At 48.9% G+C, this 22594-nt stretch overlaps 6 protein-coding genes across 6 annotated transcripts; 2 read left to right on the top strand and 4 right to left on the bottom strand.

Annotated features, from left to right (window-relative positions):
- Window positions 1-200: 200 nt before the first annotated feature.
- Window positions 201-1831, top strand: N7503_002364 (pyridoxal phosphate-dependent aminotransferase; the record flags this gene model as incomplete). Its single annotated transcript, XM_057061911.1, has 4 exons — window positions 201-279; window positions 345-820; window positions 886-1171; window positions 1233-1831. 4 exons carry the CDS (start codon window positions 201-203, stop codon window positions 1829-1831), a joined length of 1440 nt encoding a protein of 479 aa, XP_056925873.1.
- Window positions 1832-7919: 6088 nt separating this feature from the next.
- N7503_002363 (putative C2H2 finger domain protein) lies at window positions 7920-9757 on the bottom strand. Its single transcript, XM_057061910.1, has 4 exons — window positions 9390-9757; window positions 9113-9304; window positions 8974-9053; window positions 7920-8919 (listed from the first exon to the last, which is right to left on the bottom strand). The coding sequence occupies exons 1-4, from the start codon at window positions 9438-9440 to the stop codon at window positions 8322-8324; spliced, it is 921 nt and encodes a 306-aa protein (XP_056925872.1). The 5' UTR covers window positions 9441-9757; the 3' UTR covers window positions 7920-8321.
- Window positions 9758-15196: 5439 nt separating this feature from the next.
- Window positions 15197-16380, bottom strand: N7503_002362 (sucrase/ferredoxin-like domain-containing protein; the record flags this gene model as incomplete). Its single annotated transcript, XM_057061909.1, has 2 exons — window positions 15197-15922; window positions 15988-16380. 2 exons carry the CDS (start codon window positions 16378-16380, stop codon window positions 15197-15199), a joined length of 1119 nt encoding a protein of 372 aa, XP_056925871.1.
- Window positions 16381-16964: 584 nt separating this feature from the next.
- On the bottom strand, window positions 16965-18209 carry N7503_002361 (uncharacterized protein; the record flags this gene model as incomplete). The annotated part of the gene is made up of 1 exon (XM_057061908.1): window positions 16965-18209. The coding sequence occupies one exon, from the start codon at window positions 18207-18209 to the stop codon at window positions 16965-16967; it is 1245 nt and encodes a 414-aa protein (XP_056925870.1).
- Window positions 18210-18565: 356 nt separating this feature from the next.
- Window positions 18566-19988, top strand: N7503_002360 (3-keto-steroid reductase; the record flags this gene model as incomplete). The annotated part of the gene is made up of 2 exons (XM_057061907.1): window positions 18566-18630; window positions 18728-19988. The coding sequence occupies 2 exons, from the start codon at window positions 18566-18568 to the stop codon at window positions 19986-19988; spliced, it is 1326 nt and encodes a 441-aa protein (XP_056925869.1).
- Window positions 19989-20816: 828 nt separating this feature from the next.
- Window positions 20817-22144, bottom strand: N7503_002359 (mannose-1-phosphate guanyltransferase; the record flags this gene model as incomplete). The annotated part of the gene is made up of 4 exons (XM_057061906.1): window positions 20817-20836; window positions 20895-21918; window positions 22041-22084; window positions 22138-22144. 4 exons carry the CDS (start codon window positions 22142-22144, stop codon window positions 20817-20819), a joined length of 1095 nt encoding a protein of 364 aa, XP_056925868.1.
- Window positions 22145-22594: the final 450 nt, after the last annotated feature.

Genomic DNA, 22594 nt, shown 5'->3' with positions numbered 1-22594 from the left:
GGATTCGCAATTCCAATCGTCGGTGTGTACAGTGGGAACCAAAACAAGCTTCCCCCTCTTTTGTCATCTCTCTTTTCTTGACACTTCTCTCTCCAATCTCACATATAAGGTAGGGCTTATACCATATTTGATTGGGTTACGTCACACTGACTTATAGTCCTGCAGAGCAAATCAAACAAAGCCACTAAGTTACGCCAAGAATGTCATTCTCCGGCCGCCGTCTTAGCATCCTGCGTCCTTCGAGCGACCGACGCTCCAGCAAGGGGCTCTCCGATAACGGTAGGTCATTAGTACCAGAAAACAGAGATCTGAGGCTGACGGTCCCAATTTTGGGTTTTTGCTAGAGTTACGGTCCGAGACTCATCGTCAATTCCGAACCGCCCACGAAGGCCACCGTCCCCACGCTGGTCTCGACGCCTCCCGTGCCTCGACCGGTGTTGTCTGGTGTACAGAGCGTGCTACCGAGCATGGCTACGCAGAGGACCCCGCTAGCTGGGCCAACCTAGGCCAGGGTGCCCCCGAAGCTGACGACGAGATCGAGGGAAGCTTCCCCCGGCCGACGTCGATCCCCATCACCTCCGCCGCTCGGGAGTACGGCCCGACCGCCGGTATCAAGCCGTTGCGTGCGGCCGTGGCCCGTCTATACAACGAGCACTACCGTCAAGGAAAGGAGAGCAAGTATACCTGGGAGAATGTCTGCATCGTGCCCGGCGGTCGTGCGGGATTGATCCGTATTGCTGCCATCCTGGGTAACTCGTACCTGTCATTCCCCATTCCCGATTACTCTGCGTACAATGAGATGCTGAGTCTGTTCAAGAACGTGAGTGTTGAAAACCTGCGTGGAAAGCCAGAAATTGTGCCTATGCTGACGACAATTGGTCATAGATCGCCCCCATTCCCATGCCGCTGTCTCAAGACGACCACTACCACATCCACCCCGACAAGATTGCCGAGGAAATCGCCCGTGGTACTCAAGTGATCTTGACATCGAACCCTCGTAACCCGACAGGTCACTTTGTCTCGCACAATGAGCTGGCTGAGATCCAGGATATCTGCCGTGACCGCGCCACTCTCATCCTTGATGAGTTCTACGGTGGCTACAACTATACCACCAACTGCGACGGTTCCACGATCAGTGGTGCCGAGAATGTTGTTGACGTGAACAAGGATGGTTCGTTCTAACCACCATCAGTACTCCCCTTGCTATCATTACAACTAACCACTTCATATAGACGTCCTGTTGATCGACGGGCTCACCAAGCGTTTCCGTCTTCCCGGCTGGCGTATTGCCTGGATTGTCGGCCCCAAGGACTTCGTCAATGCCCTGGGCTCTGCTGGTTCCTACTTGGACGGTGGTGCTAATGTCCCCTTCCAAGAAGCCGCCATTCCAATGCTGGACCCTTCCCTCGTCCACACTGAGATGAAGGCGCTGCAGGCCCACTTCCGTGAGAAGCGTGACTTCGTCCTGAAGCGCCTGCACGACATCGGTTTCCGTATGAAGGACGTGCCGCAGGCCACTTTCTACATCTGGCTCGACCTGACCTCGCTCGACCCCCCGCTGCCCGAGGAGGCCAACATCTCCGACGGTCTAAACTTCTTCAATGCTCTTCTGACTGAGAAGGTCATTGTTGTGCCCGGTATCTTCTTCGACCTGAACCCCGCCAAGCGTCGTGATCTGTTCGACAGCCCTTGCCACCACTATGTGCGTCTGAGCTACGGACCTAAGATGGATGTCCTTGAGAAAGGTCTGGATGGTATCGAGCGTGTGATTAAGCGTGCCCGGGAGATGGCACCGAAGTGGGAGGATGAGGTTGCTGTTGCTGATGATTAGATTTTTTGACTCCCATCGGAGCCATATATGACTGCAATGAGGGCTGGTTGCGGTGAGATAGATTGCACTGCGCCGGTTTATGATGATATGTTCATTTTTGGATTGTCTATGCAGCGAAGAATTTGGAGCGAAATATATCTAGATACCATGTGGATATTAAAGTTGCCTTCCTTTGTCGCTGAACCTTGGAACTGACTTGATTGTCAATTTATTAATCAGCTTGTGGAGTAGCAAGCAGTTTATGGGCTCTAAGGTTTGGACATGCAGAGCATTATCGCGAAGTACTACTGGAAGCCAACGGGTGACCTGATGTCTGCTTGCTAGAAACTACCCAGATAGGTCCTCTTATCTGCAACTCCTACGATCTGACAGCCCAGCCCCAAGATGTTGCCAGGCACCTGTACAGTGGTAATACCAGGAATACCAGTAATACCATACACATTTCCAAAAAGGCAGATTATTTTACAGAAACCCGTGAGAATCAACGGATGATTTGCAACCAAGCACATAATTAGCTAGTATCTTGCCAGACAGTCCAATAACCAGCAGTAAAGCCCGCATTTCGTCTAGATTTACCAAAAGCAGTTTAGACCATCCCGCGGCGCCAAGCAAGTGGAACTAAACCAGATTACCCGCCGTACCAAACCGTGGAATAGGACCATATTAGGAATATGCCCTTTTGATTTTGTGGTTGAATCGAATCAAGACTTCATTTGACTGCATTTAACTTCACAGAATCTTCCAGCATCCACATTTGCCGAGGAGACTCGACATGGAATCTCTAGCCGGTCGCCTGTTATGCATGTCAATTCAGGGACCCCACTCGGTCTCAACATCCTAAGTAGGACAAGGCTCAACAACTTCGTATTCTAGACTACTGCATACTAATGTGCATACTACTGTGGCTAGTCTCTTAGTATACTAAATAACGCCCGTAGTCAACCTAGCTACGACGGCAAGGATAGTGATGGACATGGATATTAGGGGACGATCACATGGAATGGACGTGCTCAAGCTCTCCAACGGGGAAAAGCGTTTATCCAGGAGCCAGAACTAAGAGATCATGTCCGTATTCATGGCTCGTTGCTTTCTGATTGGAGTATGATTTTGGAATGGAGAGATCGATGCCATGTGGGATGAGCCGCAAGGATTCCCCGTCCTCGATCTGGTCTATATCTGAGACAAGTTTCGCGCTCTTCCACTGACCTCGGACTGATTACTGATCCAATAACGTTTCAGGGATATGTTTGGGTTCGGCCTGAGCCGTGCACTGTCGCTCCAAGGCTACTCCAACTGGGGGCATTCGGCTCGGCTCCAATCGGTTGTCGATCGCTCGTATCCCCCAGAGACGAGGTTCTGGCCAAAAGAGGCAACGATGTGACGCTAATTTGCGGTTGTGTAAAAGTGGAGGTTGTCTCTAGTCTCTCGTTGGAGGCCTGACTTTCCATCGAGAAATGAAGGACACTGCCCCCAATGGAAGGCCCGCTGACTGGGTCCAGGAGGAAAGCTTGTTTGTGCTTTGGTCTGCTTTTGTCCCCTTCACGCGGCGTACTCCGGGGTTCAGCGCTGGCTTTCTCGCTAGTGTTGGTTGGAGTGGGCGTTGTAGATCTAGACTTGCGTTCCCCTTCCCCCTTTTTTTTTTTCCCATGTTCTTATTCACCTTCCGTTTTTACCGTTTGTTCCATTTTCTCCACCTTCCATTTTCTCTTTTCTGCAGCTGTGCAGCTTTGCAGCTTTGCAGCTTTTGTACGCAGGAATCTGCTGAGACGCAGGTTAGTCTCACGCTGACATAACGAGTCCCGGTATTAACACAAAGACATTCACAATACGGTTCCAGGTACCGGGAACGCAGGTTGGTCCCGTCGAACTAGCGGACCCGCTCCGGGAACGTTCTCGGTATTACAAATACAAGGCCCAAGCTCCTTATGAATGTAAAGCTTGGGATTGGTACTCCATAATTCTTTAGATCAGTCGATAGATCTCTCCTTACATCTGATCCTCGAATGGCCCTAATCGAAAACCCCCTTTTAGCGCCATGCGAGCTGCATGTATCGCTTGCAGTGTCGTGTGACGCCATTTCCTTGATTCTAGAAACCTGATCAAAAACCAACTGATGTTCAGCTGTTCAGTGTATGTACACGTACAGTATCTCCTTTTTTCTTAGCAATCTTTAGCAATCTCAACGAAATCACCAGTTCTCCACTGCCCCGCAGCGCGTCAACACAAGCGACCAAGCTCTCGGCGTCTAGAATCCCTAAGTCCGATACGACATAGCACGGAGTGTCGTCATTCCCGGCTCTGTGTTTCACAGCACAGCAGGGGCCAAGGGACTATTCCTATTCGGGCAAAAAGTCCACCATTCCCTGAGAGGAAAATTACTGCGAAGGATCCCGCAGATCGGAATACCGAGTACACAGTGGCTGACATGACATGTTTTGACAGATCCACTTGAAACATGGCAGCCATGGATTCAGTGAAGTGATATACAGGTTAGATATATATTGATAATTAATAGAAAAGAAAGAAACGCAAATAAAGTCATCGGAGACCCCCGATAAAAAAAAATAAAGAAACCAAGGAATCTACGAAACCCGACCCAACGGCAACATGCACCTAAGAAATGTTGATTTCATAGTGGATTGGAATTCCTGCATTTACAATGACCCATTCACAAGTGCTAGCGCTAACCCACAAACGGCTATTCGTCTCGCTTCAGTCACCAGTTCTTAGCCTTGGCTTTAGGGGCGGCAAATCATCTATTCCTCGCCCTCGACCCACGATCGCCCGAGATCGAGAACACCGCTTGCACGCGATGATTTGCCTGGATTTAGTATGTCGCGGTGGGTTCTTGGGTTTCTTGGTATGTGCGTGTTTACCGGGGGCTTGCGAGCCCCACACCGCAGTGGAGGGATCGCTAGTGCAGAAACGGTGATCCTGTGGCGGGGGTGAAGTCGTATTGTGTGGGTTTTGAGTATTTAATTTAATTTTTATTTCCTTATACAGTACGTTTTTCGGAGGTTAGCTTCGACGGATTGAGGCATTAATTGCCGCGCTGGTTTTTATGTTCATCCACTCCTTGTACAGACGGAAAGTTGTACGCGACGGATGTTACGTGTCAGGTTGCAACTTTACCAACGGCGATCACGATCTTTATGGGGCTAGTTTCTGGTCGTTCCAACTTGCCTTAATCTATTTCATGAATTCGCAACTTTTACTACTTAAGTCTACGCGTTTCGAACCTACATATTGAGGCAGGGATCATGCCTTCGCTTATAGATTCATCTGCAAGTGCAATCTTGTTTTTTTTTTCTTTTTTCGCTTTCCTTTTCCGATCCACCCACGTTCTCTGGTCTGCAAGTCGAATCTTCCTCACCGTATAATAAATTGAAAACGAAATCGGAATTAAATAACTATATGGCAAACCACTATAGTCCGAGACAAGATATTCATCTAGTGAGAACCAATGAAATAGATTAAGCCAACATCTTGCTCTACACTTAGCCGAGCCGATTTTTCGGCACTCGAACGAAGATGATCTACCCCCCCAACTCTCCGCCGTCGACACAAAGTTGACCGATATCCTAAACCACCGACGGGTGCAGCTCAGGCCTCTCCGGTTAACGCCAATGTGGGGAAGGGAAGCACATCACAACCCCATACCATTCAGCCTCAAACGGGGCCGTGTACGGTCAGAGCAAAAAGTAAGGAGCCACCAAAAACTTGAACTTTCAGAAACCACCCCTTACACCCCCTTGTCTATGTCGCTTTCTTGAGCCGAATTAAATCAAAGAAAAGAAGTCTCCGACCAAGGCGTGCGCAGCATGCATCCACTTACGTAGTTACAGGGGGGCGAGAGAAAGCCATAGCCGCCACATGTACAGTCGCGCCGTGTCATCCGGTTCTACCGGAGTACACAGCATTTAATTTTGTGGTTTTGTGCTAGTATTGACTAGCTTCATCATTCTCCAATCCGATGCCCTTGTAGTAGTGTTAGTTGAGTTTTCACGTATACCCCCCTTGTTTTCTCTGGCCCCCGGTTTTCCGGCCCCGGATGACCTGTCCGGTCTTGTCTTGGCTTGGACTGGATCGGTCTATAGACTCCTGCCCGTTATAGCTGTACAGAGCTTTCACGTGTTTTTTAGATTTCAAATTTTAATTTTCTTGTTTTCATCCCACTCATCCCACCCCTGCTACAAGTGTCAATGTGATCTGCGCAATCTAGTGGATGGAGGTCCTTCCGAGTATGTCGAGTGAATCTACAATTAATTAAATCGGGTATACGTAATAAGTAACAATAGTCGATCCATGGGAAACAGGGGTCCACCAGAGAGTTCAACATCTCCGCACTTGTACACATGTTATCGTGCATCAGATGTTCACAGTTTCATACTTCCAGTCCACCTGCGTGTGATTCATCTGGATTGTACAGTATACGGGGCGGAAAATAAACCTAAAGCACCCCCAATCACATCACCTATGCTATACACAGAAATACTACGCAAGCAACAGCCCATATTGTAAGAGCTAGTCTATCATAAGCACAGACAGTCAGACAAAGGAAAATCCAATAAGCCACCTGAAGACCACACTATCATCGAAATAATCATCCAGTTCGAGTTCGAGTTCGTCTGGATATAATAATCAATCACGATGAAGCGAAGCGACTGGGCACCAAGACCCCCAAAACCGGATTCTCACATCCCCCCCCTCGAATGATAGTCCGACCAGAGTAAGCGGTGACAGACTCGCAGCTCTTGCGGCGTATTGTCCCCAATCGTTATGCATCGACGTAAACCTTGTCGTTGTTTGGCCCTTTCTCAGCTAACACTGAATCGCAAGGTTTTCCCCCTCCCTAGACGTTTTTGTGTTTGTGTTGCTCGTTCTTCCACTGTGTTGGGTTTGACGGGAGAGTTCTACTCGCTAAATTCGTTGCCGCTGGACTTAGACTTTTGACGTCTTCGCTTATCCATGTTGGGGGCGTTGTTCGTGTCTCACAAGGTTGTAGGAGCGAGGTTGGTGGCTTGGGGTTCTTTTGATGAGGTAATATTTGATTATTAGACTTGTTCTGGATTTGGAATTGCTTATACCCATGCTTCGATTGAATACTGTAGTTATCATGCTCATATGTTTACTTCTAACATCTTATGATCCTTACTCCGTAGTACTGGTACCTTATTAAAGGGATGTATTGTCGATCCGGTAATCGTCCGCGCAGTGGCGATCCAGTCAGAGTGATTCGAAATGATCAATCACGAAAATCCTGATGCTTACCTTCTTCTTTCTCTTCTAGAGCGCTTCTATTGTTCTTTTTTGTTTTTTTTTGTTGTCTCGGTATTAATAATCCATCCGCGATGTAACTGTAGCGCGTATAGAGTGCGTATGACTGTCCATTTATAGAACCATCTCGCCGCAATTCTTTGTTCGTATTCGCCCTTGAAATCAGGCAAGCCTATCGGTTTGAAATCAGCGCTTGGCGCCCTTGGCCTTGATGTTCTGAGGGTGAGCATGAGGCGGAAAAACGCGGGAAAATATCCAGCCTTAACTATTGTAGGAAATAAAAACGAACAGCGACCAGCCGCGAGTCATGCAAGCCATGTGTTTTTCGGATCGTAGACCTATTGGGGGCATATCTTTAGGTTTTCTATTTCAAATGACTCATGATAGGATAAGTCTCCAAGGGGGAACTAGGAAGTAGGAGTAAGGAGTATAGGAAATGGTTACGGGTGGGGTCTTTCTTTCGCTATCTGGGTTGGTTTCCTTGTTGATTTCATTGGTCTGTTTCCGGGGTTGGCTGCTCCACTTACGTATGTAGTGAATAGAACAGTTTTCAGCTCAGCTCCGACTTCGAATAGTGGCAGCGCCAAAATTTCCGAGGTGACCAACCAGGAGCAATCTCATTTAAAGTACCTGCGCTTCTCTTGGTAGTTAGAGTGGCTACACCGAACCTTGATCTCCTGGTTTACGGGAGAAGCGAAAGTCGGTGATTCGGTTCCCTTATCGCGGCCCCTGGGGTACCTTAGTGCGCATTTCCATGAGAACGATTCTATTTCAAATTCACTCAAGTAGAGCTGATAATAAATTCTTCGTACTTCGTAGATAAAACGATAAATATAATGAAAAGAGTCTCAAAACATATCTCATGCCAGGTATCAAAAAAAATCGCGCATGCAAAAGAAGAGGACGAATGAATGGAAAATAGAAATGAAACAACGCCAATCCTCTTCGTTTGTATGAGACGGGTAAGTCGGGAATTAAAAGAAACAACATACCAAGAATGATAAGGGGAATCCATCAGAAGCGCCCAAAAGTAGAGTAGCCTGGTAAACCAACCCACAGACAACCCAAAACAAAAAAAAACAAGAATACAACACAGGTATGCGAAGTCACCGGGTTCTCGAGGTGAGGGGAATCGGGGATATAGAAAAATCGTCACGGGCATCAATCGCACAGGATTCTCTCCAAAGGAAGAAACTCTACGCCGAGTTTCCTCTTAGCCTACTCCCAGAAAAGCCCAGTCAGTCCCCTCCGGTTGATTCAGAATCCGGGTAGGGGTTTTGTACGGGAAATTTGGATGGTATCCCACCATCATTGGCTGTCCCTCTGGTAGCTGATGGCCCTGGAATGGCGGCTGGTGGTATTCGGGTGGAAGATAGTTCGTGCGCGGCGTGGGGTCATAGCGCTGCTGCATCATTTGCAGATACTGCTGGTGTTGCGGGTGCGGGTGCGCCTGCGGATGGGGGTGTGGTGGTGGCGCTTGCGGTGGAGCATGCGGCATGTTTATCGGTGATGTGACGGGGACATTCTGCGTGACAATCGGATGCGCACCATCGTGGACTGCATGGGGAACCGAGCCCATTTGAACGCTGGGAGGCGAGTAGAACTCGTGATTTGGCGTCGCCGAGTTCGGGTAATACGGCTGTTGAGCGAGCAGGTACTGGTCATTCGGGTTTGGGATCGATACCGACACGGGAGGCTGGTGCTGATGGTATGAATGCTCCGAGTTTGCATCTTCCGATGATGGTCGAGTCATGGAGCCTGGAGGGTGAGAGCGATGTTGGTGCTTGGTGAGGGTGGTTTTGCGACAGAAACTACAAAAGGTGAGCTTGTTGATGGGAGGTGACGCGGGGATCGTAGGGTCTTACCTCCGTTCGCAAGTTGGTTCTTGGCAGATATAAGGTCGCTTGCCAGTGTGAATTCTTCGATGCCGAGCCAAACTCGAAGACTGTATAATATGTTAGCAAAACGGATTTTAAGCTGATGCTGGAAGCCGTGTTTATTTACATCTGAGAAGGCCTTCTGGCAACCATCATGGTCACAAACATGCGGTTTTTCGCCTGTATGAGTTCGCGAATGCACGGTCAAGGCACTGCGCTGGATGAAGCTCTTATTGCAATCCTTCACTGTGCAATGATATGGCCGCTCATTGGTGTGGATGCGATAATGGCGACAGAGATCAGACTTGCGATTAAAGGACTTGAATATGTTAGTATTGGGATTTTGGCGATGACCCGATAAGTCAGAAGACTTCAAAAAGGGCTACGCTATGGATATCACATACCTTGCCACAATGCTCCCATGAGCAGTTAAAATCGCGTCCACCTGGAGCCATGTTGTCGATGATCGACTTTCACGGTGGGGAAGCGGGTCGTGATGCCAGTGGGGATAAGGAAAGAGAAAACGGGAAAAGGGACAAACGTCAGCGCATGCGCGCAAAAGGGGAATCCGGAATAGTCCTGGTCAAGCCGGATGAATCGAAGCCGGGGTGCTTAGGCGAGCCCGGGGCATAATAGAGCTTTAATATAGAGACTCAAAATGAGGGGTGGGGCGGGGGTGGAGGTGGGTAAAGGGAGTTCAAGGAAAGAGGGGATTAAAAGAAGAAGGAAGGGGACTCTCATTAACTATGAACCTTCAAGAGAGAGAGAGAGCTGGGAAAGGAAATAACGGCGCGCGGGACCGTACAAGGTGATTTTATTATTCATTTCATAGATGGTATTATTATGTTCTGATTACGGATTATTAAAAAATGGGGGGGTTTTTTTGCGAAAATGGATTTATTACATTTTATTTTACTGATTTTACATTTTTACTGATTTTATTATTTAATTTGGCTGTACTTGTACATCAACTGGTACCTTGGTATCATACAATGTAGATGTACCCCATAATCCATGTATTCCCTCGCTGATTTCATTCCATCTCACTTATTTGAGCGTATTGATTCTTGCTCGGGCTCTTTGAATACCCAGCCTTAACTCTTAGAACGGGAGCTTTTAATCAGGTAATTCGAATACCGAATTACACCGAGCCCCGCCTGTCAAGGATTCGACTGTAATAGGGGGTACCACCTGTCGGAACTGTGTAATATATACTAGTTAGAGTACAAGAGGGGCCAAATATTTATAGCTAATGCCGCTGATAGGTCCCCTGGCTCTGGCAAAGGTTAGGTTGGCAACCGAACCTAAGTACTTTGAAATTGCGATTGCCTTGGTAAAAAGAAAAAAAAAAAAAAAAAAAAAAACCCCAGTAAACCCCACTGCCCCTAACACTCAACAAACCCGGTTCCAGGCCTCAGGACCCGCTTTGATGGAAACCCGGATGACAAGAGATGCTAGCCTAGTTGGGTGCGTGGGGATACGAGGTGGAGTATCACCGGTAATGTATTTTCATTGAGAATAAAGTTAGACAGCCTGAGGTTGATCTGAAACTGCGCCCCCTGATTCGTAATTCCCGACACTTTGGATAGAGACACGGAAACAAAGAACAAAGTCATGAAAAGAAAAGAAATGGGGAAAAAAAATCACTAAGTATATTAGGCAAGTGGTAGTGGTAACGGAATCAATCCCCGCGGAGAACCTCCATAGCCCGGTGAACCAGAACAGGGTCTGGATCTGTTTTCCCCAGCTCATTGTCTAACTCCATCTATCCTCTGGTGATTGACATGAAATCGATGCATGTCCCCAGAGACTAAATTATGTAACTAAATGCAACGAAACCTACAGCCTACATGACCCCAACTCTTGGGATGCCTAGAAATTATGATATCATTGTCTCAGCATCTCGCGATTTTAGAATAAGCCACCAACCTATCAACCTCGGTGGCGCTTTGGATTATCAATATCAATTTAAGGCAACGATCCCTGCTCTTTAAACCGCGCCCGAGCTTCTCCGTAAGGCTTTGGCTTAACACTGACGATCGCAAGTAAAAGAAATGAAAAACCTCGTATACCATATGGTGAGTAGATGCGGAGAGGGGGTCTCACAAACCTCGGGGCCACATTCCCCCGTTAATACTCCGCGTTGTACCCCGCTAGAAACGAAAACAAAACGGTCGAAATTCGGGCAAATATTACAGATATCATAGTGGAGATCGTCTCCAGCAAGGGATGATGGACATGACGCGGCGTTCTGGCTGCAGCTCAACACGGGAAACCTGGTTCGACCCGTATCAGGTCTATGTAGAAAACATACCGAGTCATTTTAAGGTTAAAGTGGAATGGCATTTCCTTTCTACTTAATTTACTCAATTGAGAAATAAAGACCCTATCATTATGGAGGCGATTATAGAGGATGATCTTCGCCCAGGCTGGTAATCCGGGGACAAAGGCTGATTGAGAACTTTAAGCCGGGGGACATGACTCGAGAATAAAGGGATCTGGCATGTTCATAGGATAACCCTTCAGATCTGCTTAGCTGCCGGCACTAGTAGATGAGTGATTTAGTGTCTGATAGACTTTCTGGGTGCGATGACACTTGCGAGTCCCTTTTCGAATCAAATTGGGTAGAGCGATCCTTCACCGTCTCGACTAGTATACCCCATGCTTCCGAATACTTGTTTTTTCCCCCTTCTATCTTTCATCAGACACGGGTCGATCCTTTGTATTTTCTTTTTCTATTGTTTTCTTCCCGCAACCTTTTTCCAAGGCAGAAAAGATTGGTGCATGGGAATGTATCTTGACTTTCCGTTCGACAATCTAATTCCTTAAAGTTATGTCGGTGGCGACTCCAGATGATGAATGCGGAAGGTCGGGAATTGTACGGAGTAAATATTGCATATTTCACAAGACAAATCGGTTGGCCTCGGTAGATCAATATCAACGGTGTAACCGTTAACACGAAAATTGTCGATCTACACTCCAGATGGGACCCGGGAACTTTTGGCCATACAGAAGCAGGGCTTACGCTTCTCAACGTGGGGCTCCACTTGAAATTCTAGGGATCTTCTGGATCTAGAAGCCTCTTAGTTCATAAAACGCATCAGGCTACCCAGGGGGGACCGAGTGCAAACCCAAAGCCACCGAAGTAGTGAAGTGACTCCTCCGTGTCAAACTAGGGCACCAACGAGGCGCCTGGCGTTCAGGAGATCGGCAAGCCATGGATCGTAATTGATCGTCTGGTCTTTTCTTTTTCTTTTTACGTGCCTTAGCTTTGCCCCGACGTGCCTGTAGCATAGCTTCCAAGGTTCAGATGGATATCATTTCCGTCGTGATTTTGACTGGGTCTCAGTTATCGACAACTCCATTCATAGCCAATGGCAATCGTGATTGCCTACGCGATGTATGTCCACTGGCTATCTGCAGCTGTAACGGGCATCACATTCTCACCACCTGGCAATCTACAAATGTTACCTCGATCGGAAACAATCGTCTAGATAGTATCAACCTCCGCCATTCACGCAAGCGGGTGGTTCTTGAGTTCATAAATCCGTCCACAGGGGGGACACACACATACGTACATGCTACATGCATACTGCAAAAGTCATCTAAAAAGCCTGATATATCCAAAAACACGCGACAAGTGGGCCCTTTCCTCCCTTCCTTTTCTCCTACCTTCCCTTTCGCCCTTCTTCTGGTACACATGCTGGAACCTTTCGGTTATTTTTGCTTTTTGCCCAGACTTTTGGGGGCTTTATTTGCATTCAGACTAGCTACGGCCAAAAATTCCGCCAATGATTGGCACAGGCTTCAAAATTCAACATTGGATCTATCTATGTATACGAGGTAAGTTCTATTAAATCAAGGAAAACTTGACTTATTAGTTCGTCCCTTGATGAGGTTGTCCGCTATCAGTCCGCTATCATTGTCGGTTACTATGTGCCCAGGAACCAGTTCATCGGATCGAATGTCTCGGGTGAATTATCTTATTCGCTGTGGAACTGATCTTTAGGCCCCAAGATAAGAGCTTACGGGTCATTTATCCAGGTTCCCGGGTATTATATCTACACCGGATTGTGCTCACTCCCGCCATCACATCGGAGACGCGTGGTGTCCAATTGTGACGAAATCCTGCATGAAACTTTTGCATTGTATTTCATTTTAACTCTCCCACTGCCACTTTAGCTACAAGCTACCCCGCATTTTTAATGATATTTGAAAAATGATGCAATGGGCCAACGTATTCTATCGGCTCGGCAGGTCAAGGTGGAGATCGAGTGTTCCATGGCCGTGCACGTATACCCGCAATGCTTAACTTCACTGCCACGTGAAACGGTTACAGTATCATCGGATATAATCCTCGTCATCTGGCATACAGAGTTCGAAAGGAAAATGAGTCAAATGATAATCTCCGAGAACAGCTTAGATTGGAATGGATCCAACAGTCCAACCACAGTCGTCATGTTTTCAAGCATCTCGTATCTAAGTAGCTGGTCACATTGCACAATGCAAGCACACATGTGCAAATAGCGAGTATATCCACAACTGGACGCCCTTATCCACTTAAAACCCTTCCCGAGCCATTCGAGCGGCTCTTGTGCCGATTGCAAAGAGTCGGTCAGGAGCACAGTGTCCCATCAGAAGCGAGCTCCGAATCAGGTGCGCCGGCACTATTTAGCGCGATACGGAAAGTCTCCGGTCAGATCAGCAAGAGCTTTGGGGCTGAAAAAAATAAACAAAACAAAATGAAACAAAAAAAAAGAGCAAATAGAACAGCAGTATTTAATAAATCAATCTTGTTTTGAAAATTGATGATCCGTATCTACCGATCCCAATTGAAGTAGTCGTGGGATAATACTTCCTATCAGCAACAAAAAAGCCCCAAAAAAGCAAAAAACAGAGGAGAAAAAACGCCACTGACGACTCTGGAATCCCAAAACCCCCCTTGCCCCTTGACCATCCCTTACCGACGCCGAGAGCGTTTTGCCGCAACAGTCAACAAGTCCGCGATCTTACCGATCATGTTTCCAGAAAACCCAAAAAAGCGGGCTGAGGGGACGTCTGATCGGCATAGCCAAGAATCCTTGCGAATCCCGATACTCCCTAATCCCGTCGATAAGGCTATTGGTAGTGGCGACAAGGGGGAACTTACTTCCTGTGCAACCAGCGTTCACCACATCGCGCCAAGAAGGTGGGGGACTCACATCCCTGTCATGATTTGAATTCGGCAACCCTTCAAAGTCATGGGGTGCCCAACTTTGATCTAGCCTGGGGCTGAGACTCGCTTGGCCTCGGGGGCTCGGCTCCCTTGCGTCCAGGGTCAGTCATCTGATTTGCATATGAAATCGGAACTAGCGCGGATATTTCGGTCTATGCTGATATGTAAGCAGCCGGCGAGAAACGGTTTCGATGCGATGTTCTCTTGTGCAAGCTACGGTGACGTTGTTATGGCATATTTCTCGTGGCTGCAATGCCGGCTCGGCAGTCGGGTACGCATGCACGCCTCAGTTTCAAATGGAATGGAATGGCGGGGAGTTAGGGAGGGCATCGTATCAGGCCACATGTGTTGTGGATACTTCGTACTATTGAATAACGGGAAGTGTCTGCTCTAGGTAGGATATGCGGATGTGAGACGGGAGGGCACTGTTGTAGATATGAAAGGGGGTCGGGATTGTTGGCCGGGATTCTTCGCCTTCATGTTATCGGGACTTGTTTTGTATTTTTTTTTTCGTTTCATATTATTTTTACGGAAGTAGAGATACTTTGGATGGCGGGATGGTACTTGGGACACTGCAAGCGAAACATCCTTGGTGATGTGGTGCGTCTTGATATGATCAAGTCATCGGCTCATCTTGCGCCAGTGAATGTTTCCCGTGCCTATTGTGACTTCATCCCGGGCATTATTAGAAATCAGGTGGGATTTAGCTTGATCTCGACACGGAACGTCGGTTTTAGTGACAATGAGCTGTGGCTTGCATACGCCTTGCGCCTTCGTTAGGTGCGTGGTTTGTCCGGAAGAATACAACCACGAGGTTGAAAATGTCTTGTATGCGAAGAGCAAGATGAAAGATGGACAACGAAAAAACTGCTAAGCAGTCAAGGTTGAATCTTAAGACTGCGGGTTTCGAACGAAATGATTATATGACCAATGCTATCAATTTGACATCTATATTTCCGAAGTGAATGCGAAATGCATGAGATATCTCCAAAGACCTTACCAACTCGTCAAGCCGCGCTCTCGATCAAATCCAGCTCGCAATTGCTGAGCTGGTTTCAACACCTTACCCTGCAAAACAGTATACCGGATGACATTCTCACACTCCTCTGGCCGGACCCGAGCCAGCCAGATACCTTGTGCAGCACCTTCCTGCTCACTAATTTCGGCCTCCGCGTCACCTGTCTTATACCAATCAAAGTTTCGGCGCCGGTACACTATAACATTGGCAGAGTACTTGTGTCCACCAACATGGCTAATGAAATAGATTCCCACACCACCGGGGCGTGTATCGTCCATGTCGCGATATAGTCCCAATGGCCGCAAGTGTCTCTCGAACTCGCGGCGGAGCAGTGGTGCGGATTGTCCACAGCGGGCATCGCGAGTACGCTGCGAGCAGAGTAGAATGACAGCGGCGTGAGGGCATGGGCGGGAGCGCAGAGGGGAGGTAATGGATGTGTTGGAGGGGTGAGGGATGGAGTCGGATGACTGCTCTTCAGAGCTGCCCTTTTGGTCTGCAGGTGCTGCGGGTAACGCACCGAGCGGTGTTGTAGTTGTTGCGGAGTTGTTCACGAAGTGCTCGATCAGATCTGGGGCCAGCTGCGGTGTGACATTCTCGACAATGGTAAAGCTAGGCAGTATGAGGACGTTTGTGGGCTGCTTTCCTTCTTCGTGCATATGATATTCGTCTGGGACGGGCATGTTCGAGGCAGAAAGCTTGAGGCGCTGAGATTAAAGATATGTGAGTACTTTGAGCAGTATATGATTGTGTTCTTGGAATGTGTCCTTACGCCATTGCTAGGCTCAACTCCTCCCTTCTCAATTGCTTCCATGACACTGCCTGTCTCGTCTGCAACGTCGCGCACCCAATCTGACTTCCCGGTCGCAACAAGCATGTGTGTTGCCCACCCTTTCACCTGGCCGTATAGCTCGTCCTCCATGTCGACGTCAAATTTGGCGGGGTATTTGACGGTACATGTCGCGCAATCGTGCAGACAGTCCTCGCCGTCAACAGCTGGGTCAGCCTTGGAAAACAGCTTGTCCGACTCTGAGATGGTTCGAAATCCCTCAGCCGCAAGGGCATTGTCACCAATAGCATCTGTGGTGGCGTCTGTCTTAGAGGAAGCGAGAGAGACATTGGAGGAGTTGAAAAGCGAGGACGTGCCTCGGCGGAAGAGATGCATGCTGGTGGGTTATTGTGCGTCCTCCCGCTGACTTCGAGGTTATTGAAGATCCAAACGTAGCGATCGACTGGTATCAACCTGTTCTTTCTCTCTCTACTATGACGCGTAATGCCCAAAATTGAGGTGATCTTATCAATCGTTTTGCATTCCCGCCAAGAAGCTCGGCATTACTTCCGCCTGACTAAGCCCCCACTGTTGCCGATAGGGTATTTTAATCCGATCTATAACTAATGTACATCCTCTGACGGGTACAGTGGCGTTGCATGAGTTTGAAATTCCCTCCACTCCTTACATAATATTCTGCCATGTTTCCTGCCAGCCAAAACCTCACATCCTTAGCTAGATAAGCTCAGCATGTTGAAGTTGCAAAATGAAAATTGATGAGAACATTCCTATTAACGTGCCACATATAAATTATGTACAAGAATCGGGTGTTGACCGGTGTTCTAGTTTTGGTCAGCGCACTGCGTATTGATAGGCGGTAAGCTATACATGCATAAGAGGCGGTCTTAAGGCTGGTTTCAAACTCATGCAACACCACTGTAGAAGCGAAATTAAAGTGGAGGTGGAGGTGGGCCTATGATTCAAATATCCCTACGACCAGCATAGGTGATTGTATACGGTAGATTGCCCCGATCCTGTGGCTGCGACAGCCGAATCACACTTCCTCCAGAACTGCCGGATTGTCCGGAGGGCAAACGTCGCAGTGATCGAGTCGACGGGGTGCGGAGTCCCCGCCCCAAATAAGACCCGCTCTCCTGTGACACCCCAGAGTATGGGCTCTGTACCCCTGGCGCAGTATCGTACCCCGATTGGGTCTCCCAAGTTGATGTATTAGAAGGCCGGAGGCTGTTACTCCGCATCGGTGTGAATGTACCATCGTACCCGTAATGGTCCACGGTATCCGTCTCCCCCTCCTCGTCCGATGGCCCAATCATTGACTCGCTATCTGCACGGCGATAGCTCACGCTGTCGCGGATTTCATCCATGATAGGAGTAGCAAGGGATGTCATGCCTCTGAGGATCTCCGCAAACAAGTGCATCAAGTCACGAAACTCGGACTCGTGGAGCTGATGGGAGGAGAAACGAGCCCGTTCGTAGAGTGCAAGAAAATTAGGGCCGAGTTCCGGGGGTTCAATAGCTCCCAAGGACGTGAGATGGCGGATGTATTGCCGTAATCCCATTGAAGCTGGTCGCCGTAGCTCTTCCACTACACGCATATCTGGTAGATACTGAGGGTCCAGGTCGTCGACCGGGCCAAAGGCATCTGGTGCAGCAGAGAGAGTATCGGAAGGCGCCAGTGAAACTGCTTTCGCTTCGATCAAGTTGGGTAATTCCCGAATAACGGTTCGGTAGGGCAAGTCCGGCAAGTCAGGTGAAGCGGGCGACGACCAGCCGGGGTGCTCCACACGGCCCCATGGCGGCCGCTTGGGGTCGATCAGAAGAGGCTCGTAATTCTGAAAGCTGTCTACTTCTCCTGAGGTATCTCGCGGTCGAGCTTGGTATGCGACAACTGCGCTACGAGCAAGTCCCTCTTTCACCATGCGGCGGACGCTCTTGCTAACGTCTTCCTTCTCCACGGGGATCCATGCTTTCGGGATACCAGCCAAGGTACTTCTGTTTGTGTATATTCGGGTCGAGTAGATGAGGACGGCAAGAATAAAGGTGATGACATAGGCGCCGGTTATGAAGAAGATATCGGTGAGCTGGTTGGTCTCCCAGCATTGGTAGATGGCGTCTGCCGGGGTAAGGAGTATCAGACAGAAGAGGATGAGGGCGATGAAGCAGAAGAAGCTTGTGTTGAGAACGCGCTCCAGTTTCGGGGTCATGGCTAGCCGCGCATTTTGTGCGCAATGCACAGCATTTGGTGGCAAGATAAGCTGGCCGTAGCTTGAGTGGATTGGATCGCGACTTGATTATCGGATAAGTGAATATCACGTGTATCGAATCTGTATCACGACCAACAATGCGACATTGCACATCCAGGGGCTTTATCACAAATAAATTCCGGTTGACTAGAAACTGAGAGTCTACAGTTCACCAATACCTGCGAACCTTATATTCTTCTCGCATTGGTCAACTTGAGCGCAGATATTCAAGTTCAATCACATGACACTATTCCTGCCGCAAACCATCGCGACTATCTCGAATCCACCAACACGATAATCCCTGCAAAAACAAGAAAATGAAGGAACACAAGGCTTTCCATAACCCGGAAGACACATATGTCCTGGTAACAGGCGCAAACAGGTACCGATTACCCAATTGGCCCAATCAACTCCTGTTTCAGCCCTTCTAAACAAGAAAAAAAGGAGGGACAATCAGCTAACTATATCATTCTTGCTAGCGGCCTAGGGTACTCAATTTGCTGTCGCCTCGCCAATGACTTCCTAAAAACCCATCCACAACCCGCATGCCTGAACATCATCTTTACAACCCGTAGCGCTCGCAAAGCTCAAGACACAACCCGCCGCCTCGAAGCCGACCTCCGCAAAATTGCCCCCTCCTCCGCGGACTTCTCGCGCGTGCGCTTCCTCCCGGAAAGTGTCGATCTCGGCTCCCTTATTTCCGTCCGCGCCTGCTCCCGCAGAGTCAATTCCACCTTCCCTAAACTCGATGCCATCATCCTGAACGCCGGCATTGGCGGCTGGTCTGGTCTCGACTGGCCCGCCGCGGTTTGGGGTGTCTGCACCGACCTCATATACCAGGTGACATGGCCCACATACAAGCTCTCGCCCGTGGGCGTGTTGACGGACAAACAGACATCGAGCAAGGGACTGCAGGAATCCGCACTGGGCTCGGTGTTTTGCGCCAATGTATTTGGGCACTATATGCTTGCGCATAATGTGGCGCCGCTGCTGAAGCGCGCAAAGGCGCCAGATGGGCCTGGACGTGTGGTCTGGGTGAGCAGTATCGAGGCGACGATCAAGTGTTTCGATGTTCAAGATATCCAGGGATTGCGCAATGCTAAGCCTTATGAGTCTTCTAAGGCGCTAACGGACATTTTGGCTTTAACCTCTGATTTGCCTAGTACAGCACCGTGGGCGGTGGATAGTTTCTTGGGCTCTGATGATGCCAACAAGGGCATCAAGGAAGAGTCTGGTACGCCTACGATACATGTGGCCCACCCTGGTATATGTGCTACATCTATCGTCCCGCTTGCCCTGCCCCTTATCTGGGCAATGGTGATTGCATTTTGGGCCGCGCGCATGCTGGGATCTCCATGGCATACCATGTCTACCTATCTCGGCGCCAGCTCTCCCGTTTTTCTTGCTCTGTCGTCTAAAGCTGCACTTGATGCTGCTGAGGAGCCATACCGCCAGGCTGGTGGTGGAAAACCGAAATGGGGCTCGTCTGCTTCGCGGAGTGGCGTGGGAAGTGTAATTTGTACAGAAATCGACGGTTGGGGTTATGGTGGAGTTGTTGGTGCTGCCGTTGTTGAGGCTGATCGACGAAGACTTCGAAAACGAGGAGCTGCCGATCTTACCGCGGAGCAGAAGGAGAATTTCGAGCAGCTTGGGCGTCAGTGTTGGAAGGAGATGGAGGAGTTGAGAATTCAGTGGGATGCGATCTTGGATGAGGCTGAGAAGGCGCAGAATGCTCAGTGAGTAAGAGGATATACACTGTAACTTTAGTCCCTTTGAGGTTCGTCTGTCTTGTATACGACTTTATGCATATGGTCCGTGGCACACCAAGCCCCGGAGGTCGTCAAAGAGCTGGCATAACTGCATTATAATTTAATCACATATACAATCAATATATATAGATAGCTTTGAACGCTGCATATCGTTAGCGACCCGAGGCTCAATTGGAGGCTGCATAGGAGCAGACTTCATTTACTTTGGTTCAGTCTTCTCTTACAAACGCAGTGAGGCTAGGTAGGTACCAGGGGTCCCAGGGCTGGTCCTCTCTCTATTCTTCTTTGCGCATGTTTACCAAAGTCAATTGAATTGCATCTTTGTATTCCGCCTCCCAATTATTTACATCAACAGTACCCGCCCCACGCCCATGATATCATTAAAACAGATATTGCATGATTTATTTGCCCGCAAAATCAAACTGGCAGAAGCGCAAAAAGAGCAGGGTTGTAATTGTAGGCTTTTAATGCCCGCACACATCACAAGAAAAAACAGGACAAGAGACTAAAAGTGGTAATTGTTGCAAAAAGGGCCGCTGGTCGTGTATTATCCAGCCATCTAGGTTTGGAATACATCGAAGCTCGGGAACGAAAGGTAAATAAGCAGCGCGAGCACATAGCGGGGCGGCGGCACCGTCGTGGGTGACAGGCAAGAAAACTGGGACCGAAGAGGATCAAGACAAGAGAAGAGAAGATCACGAAGAAAACGACTCCGGTTCCATGCATCAAGACGGGAGGAAAGGTATCGGGAGGAGAGAAAAGGTGAAAAAGGACGTATCGACGTGAGGAGGAAGGAGGATTACATGATAATGGCAGGAACTAGTTGTAAATGTTAACTTTGGACCTAATATCAATCGGTTTGTAACAATGAACTTACCATCAATGTTTTGCTTGATGCTCTTGTGGGGGAGAATGGAGCCACCGTTGACATACACCTCATCGGCGATGCTAACATCGTCTCCCAGAACTGTCACGTTCTCCAAACGAGCCCAGCGACCAACGGAGCTATTCCAGCCGACAATGGTGGACTTGATCCAAGCGTGATCCTTGACCTTGCTGTTCTCCATCACAACGCAACGCTGCAAACGGACACCATCGCCAATGACAACGTTAGGTCCAATAACTACGTTAGGTCCAATGCGGCAGTTGTTTCCAATCTTCGCGGAGGGGTCAACCATGACATTGCCGCCGTGCACGTAAGGCTCGGAGGTGGAAACCAGCTTCTTGGGGTCGCGCTTGGTCAGGGAGGAGAGGTACAGACAGGTACCAGTGAGGAAGTCCTTGGGCTGACCAACATCCATCCAGAAGCTCTCGAGGTCATAAGAGTGGAGCAGGCCGTCCTTGACGATGGCAGGGAAGGTCTCCTGCTCAATGGATGTGGGGCGCAGCTCAATGCGCTTGAGGACGCTGGGGTTCAGGATGTAGATACCGGCGTTGATACGGTTACCGACGAACTCGACGGGCTTCTCGACGAAACGATCAATGCGCGAAGGGTGGTTAGGCTTGTGAACCACGACACCGTACTTGGACGGCTCATCGACCTTGGTGACAACAATGGTACCTTCGTCACCGTGCTTCTTGTGGAACTCCGCAAGCTCTCTGAAGGGGTAGTCACAGATAACATCTGAGTTCAACACGAAGAAAGGCGAGTCATCCTTGCCCAGAATACCCTCCGCCAGCTTGAGCGGGCCAGCCGTGCCCAGTGGTTCGGTCTCGACGGAGAACTCGATGTTGACACCGTATTGCTCCTCGTACTTCTTCAGTGCGGCGACCATAACATCGGGGCGGTAGTTAACGGCCAATACAATGTCAGTAACACCCGCAGCAGCCAAGCTCTCGACCTGGTGCAAGATCATGGGCCGGTTGCCGAACTCGACCAGCGGCTTCGGGAGGGTGAGAGTCTAGGCGGAAGCATACAAATTAGCCATTGTGATGAGGGTAGAGATCCCGCCAATTCCAATTATTTCCCCGTAGAGCATTGGGTCATATCAATTGCATGTTGGGACGATCGAAGGCAACTTACCAAAGGACGCAGACGGGTGCCGAAGCCTCCGACAAGAATGAGAGCTGTGGGATGGTTAGTGACGGGATGAGGGGTGGTATGGAGGGGCATAACATACCCTTCATTGTGGGGTAAGTAAGTTAAGGTGAAAACACGATTAGATCAAAGAAAAAGTAGTTGATATTCAATCAACAACAAAAACAAGCCAAGAGGGTTTAACACGAAGGGGAGAAGGACATTATTTAGGGAACACCTGGCCGTTGATGGATTTATTTTTATTAGGAGGGAGGGGTGGGGCACGTGAGAGGACCTGATTGGATGACTACACGTTTGCAGTGAAAAAGGGGGTGGACCCTCTTATATCTGTTACCATCTTGGACTTCAAAATACTTCTATTTCCGGCTGATTCATGCTTTGCAACGTTCTGTGCTCGGCTGATTCAAACTCTGATTTATGGTTCCTATGAATGCACTTGTTGTGGTGGGAAAAGATCACACAGAACGCTCCGTACTCTACTATGAGCCCCCCCACGGGTGGTACTAGTACCCTGGGTCCAGCCCATCGACGCGCCGAGC

Source organism: Penicillium pulvis (genome assembly GCF_028828015.1).
Source record: "Penicillium pulvis strain IBT 33274 chromosome Unknown contig_12_segment0_segment0, whole genome shotgun sequence".
Taxonomy (NCBI): domain Eukaryota; kingdom Fungi; phylum Ascomycota; class Eurotiomycetes; order Eurotiales; family Aspergillaceae; genus Penicillium; species Penicillium pulvis.
The sequence above is the reverse complement of the archived record's forward strand: the minus strand, read 5'-3'. Positions and strand labels throughout refer to the sequence as shown.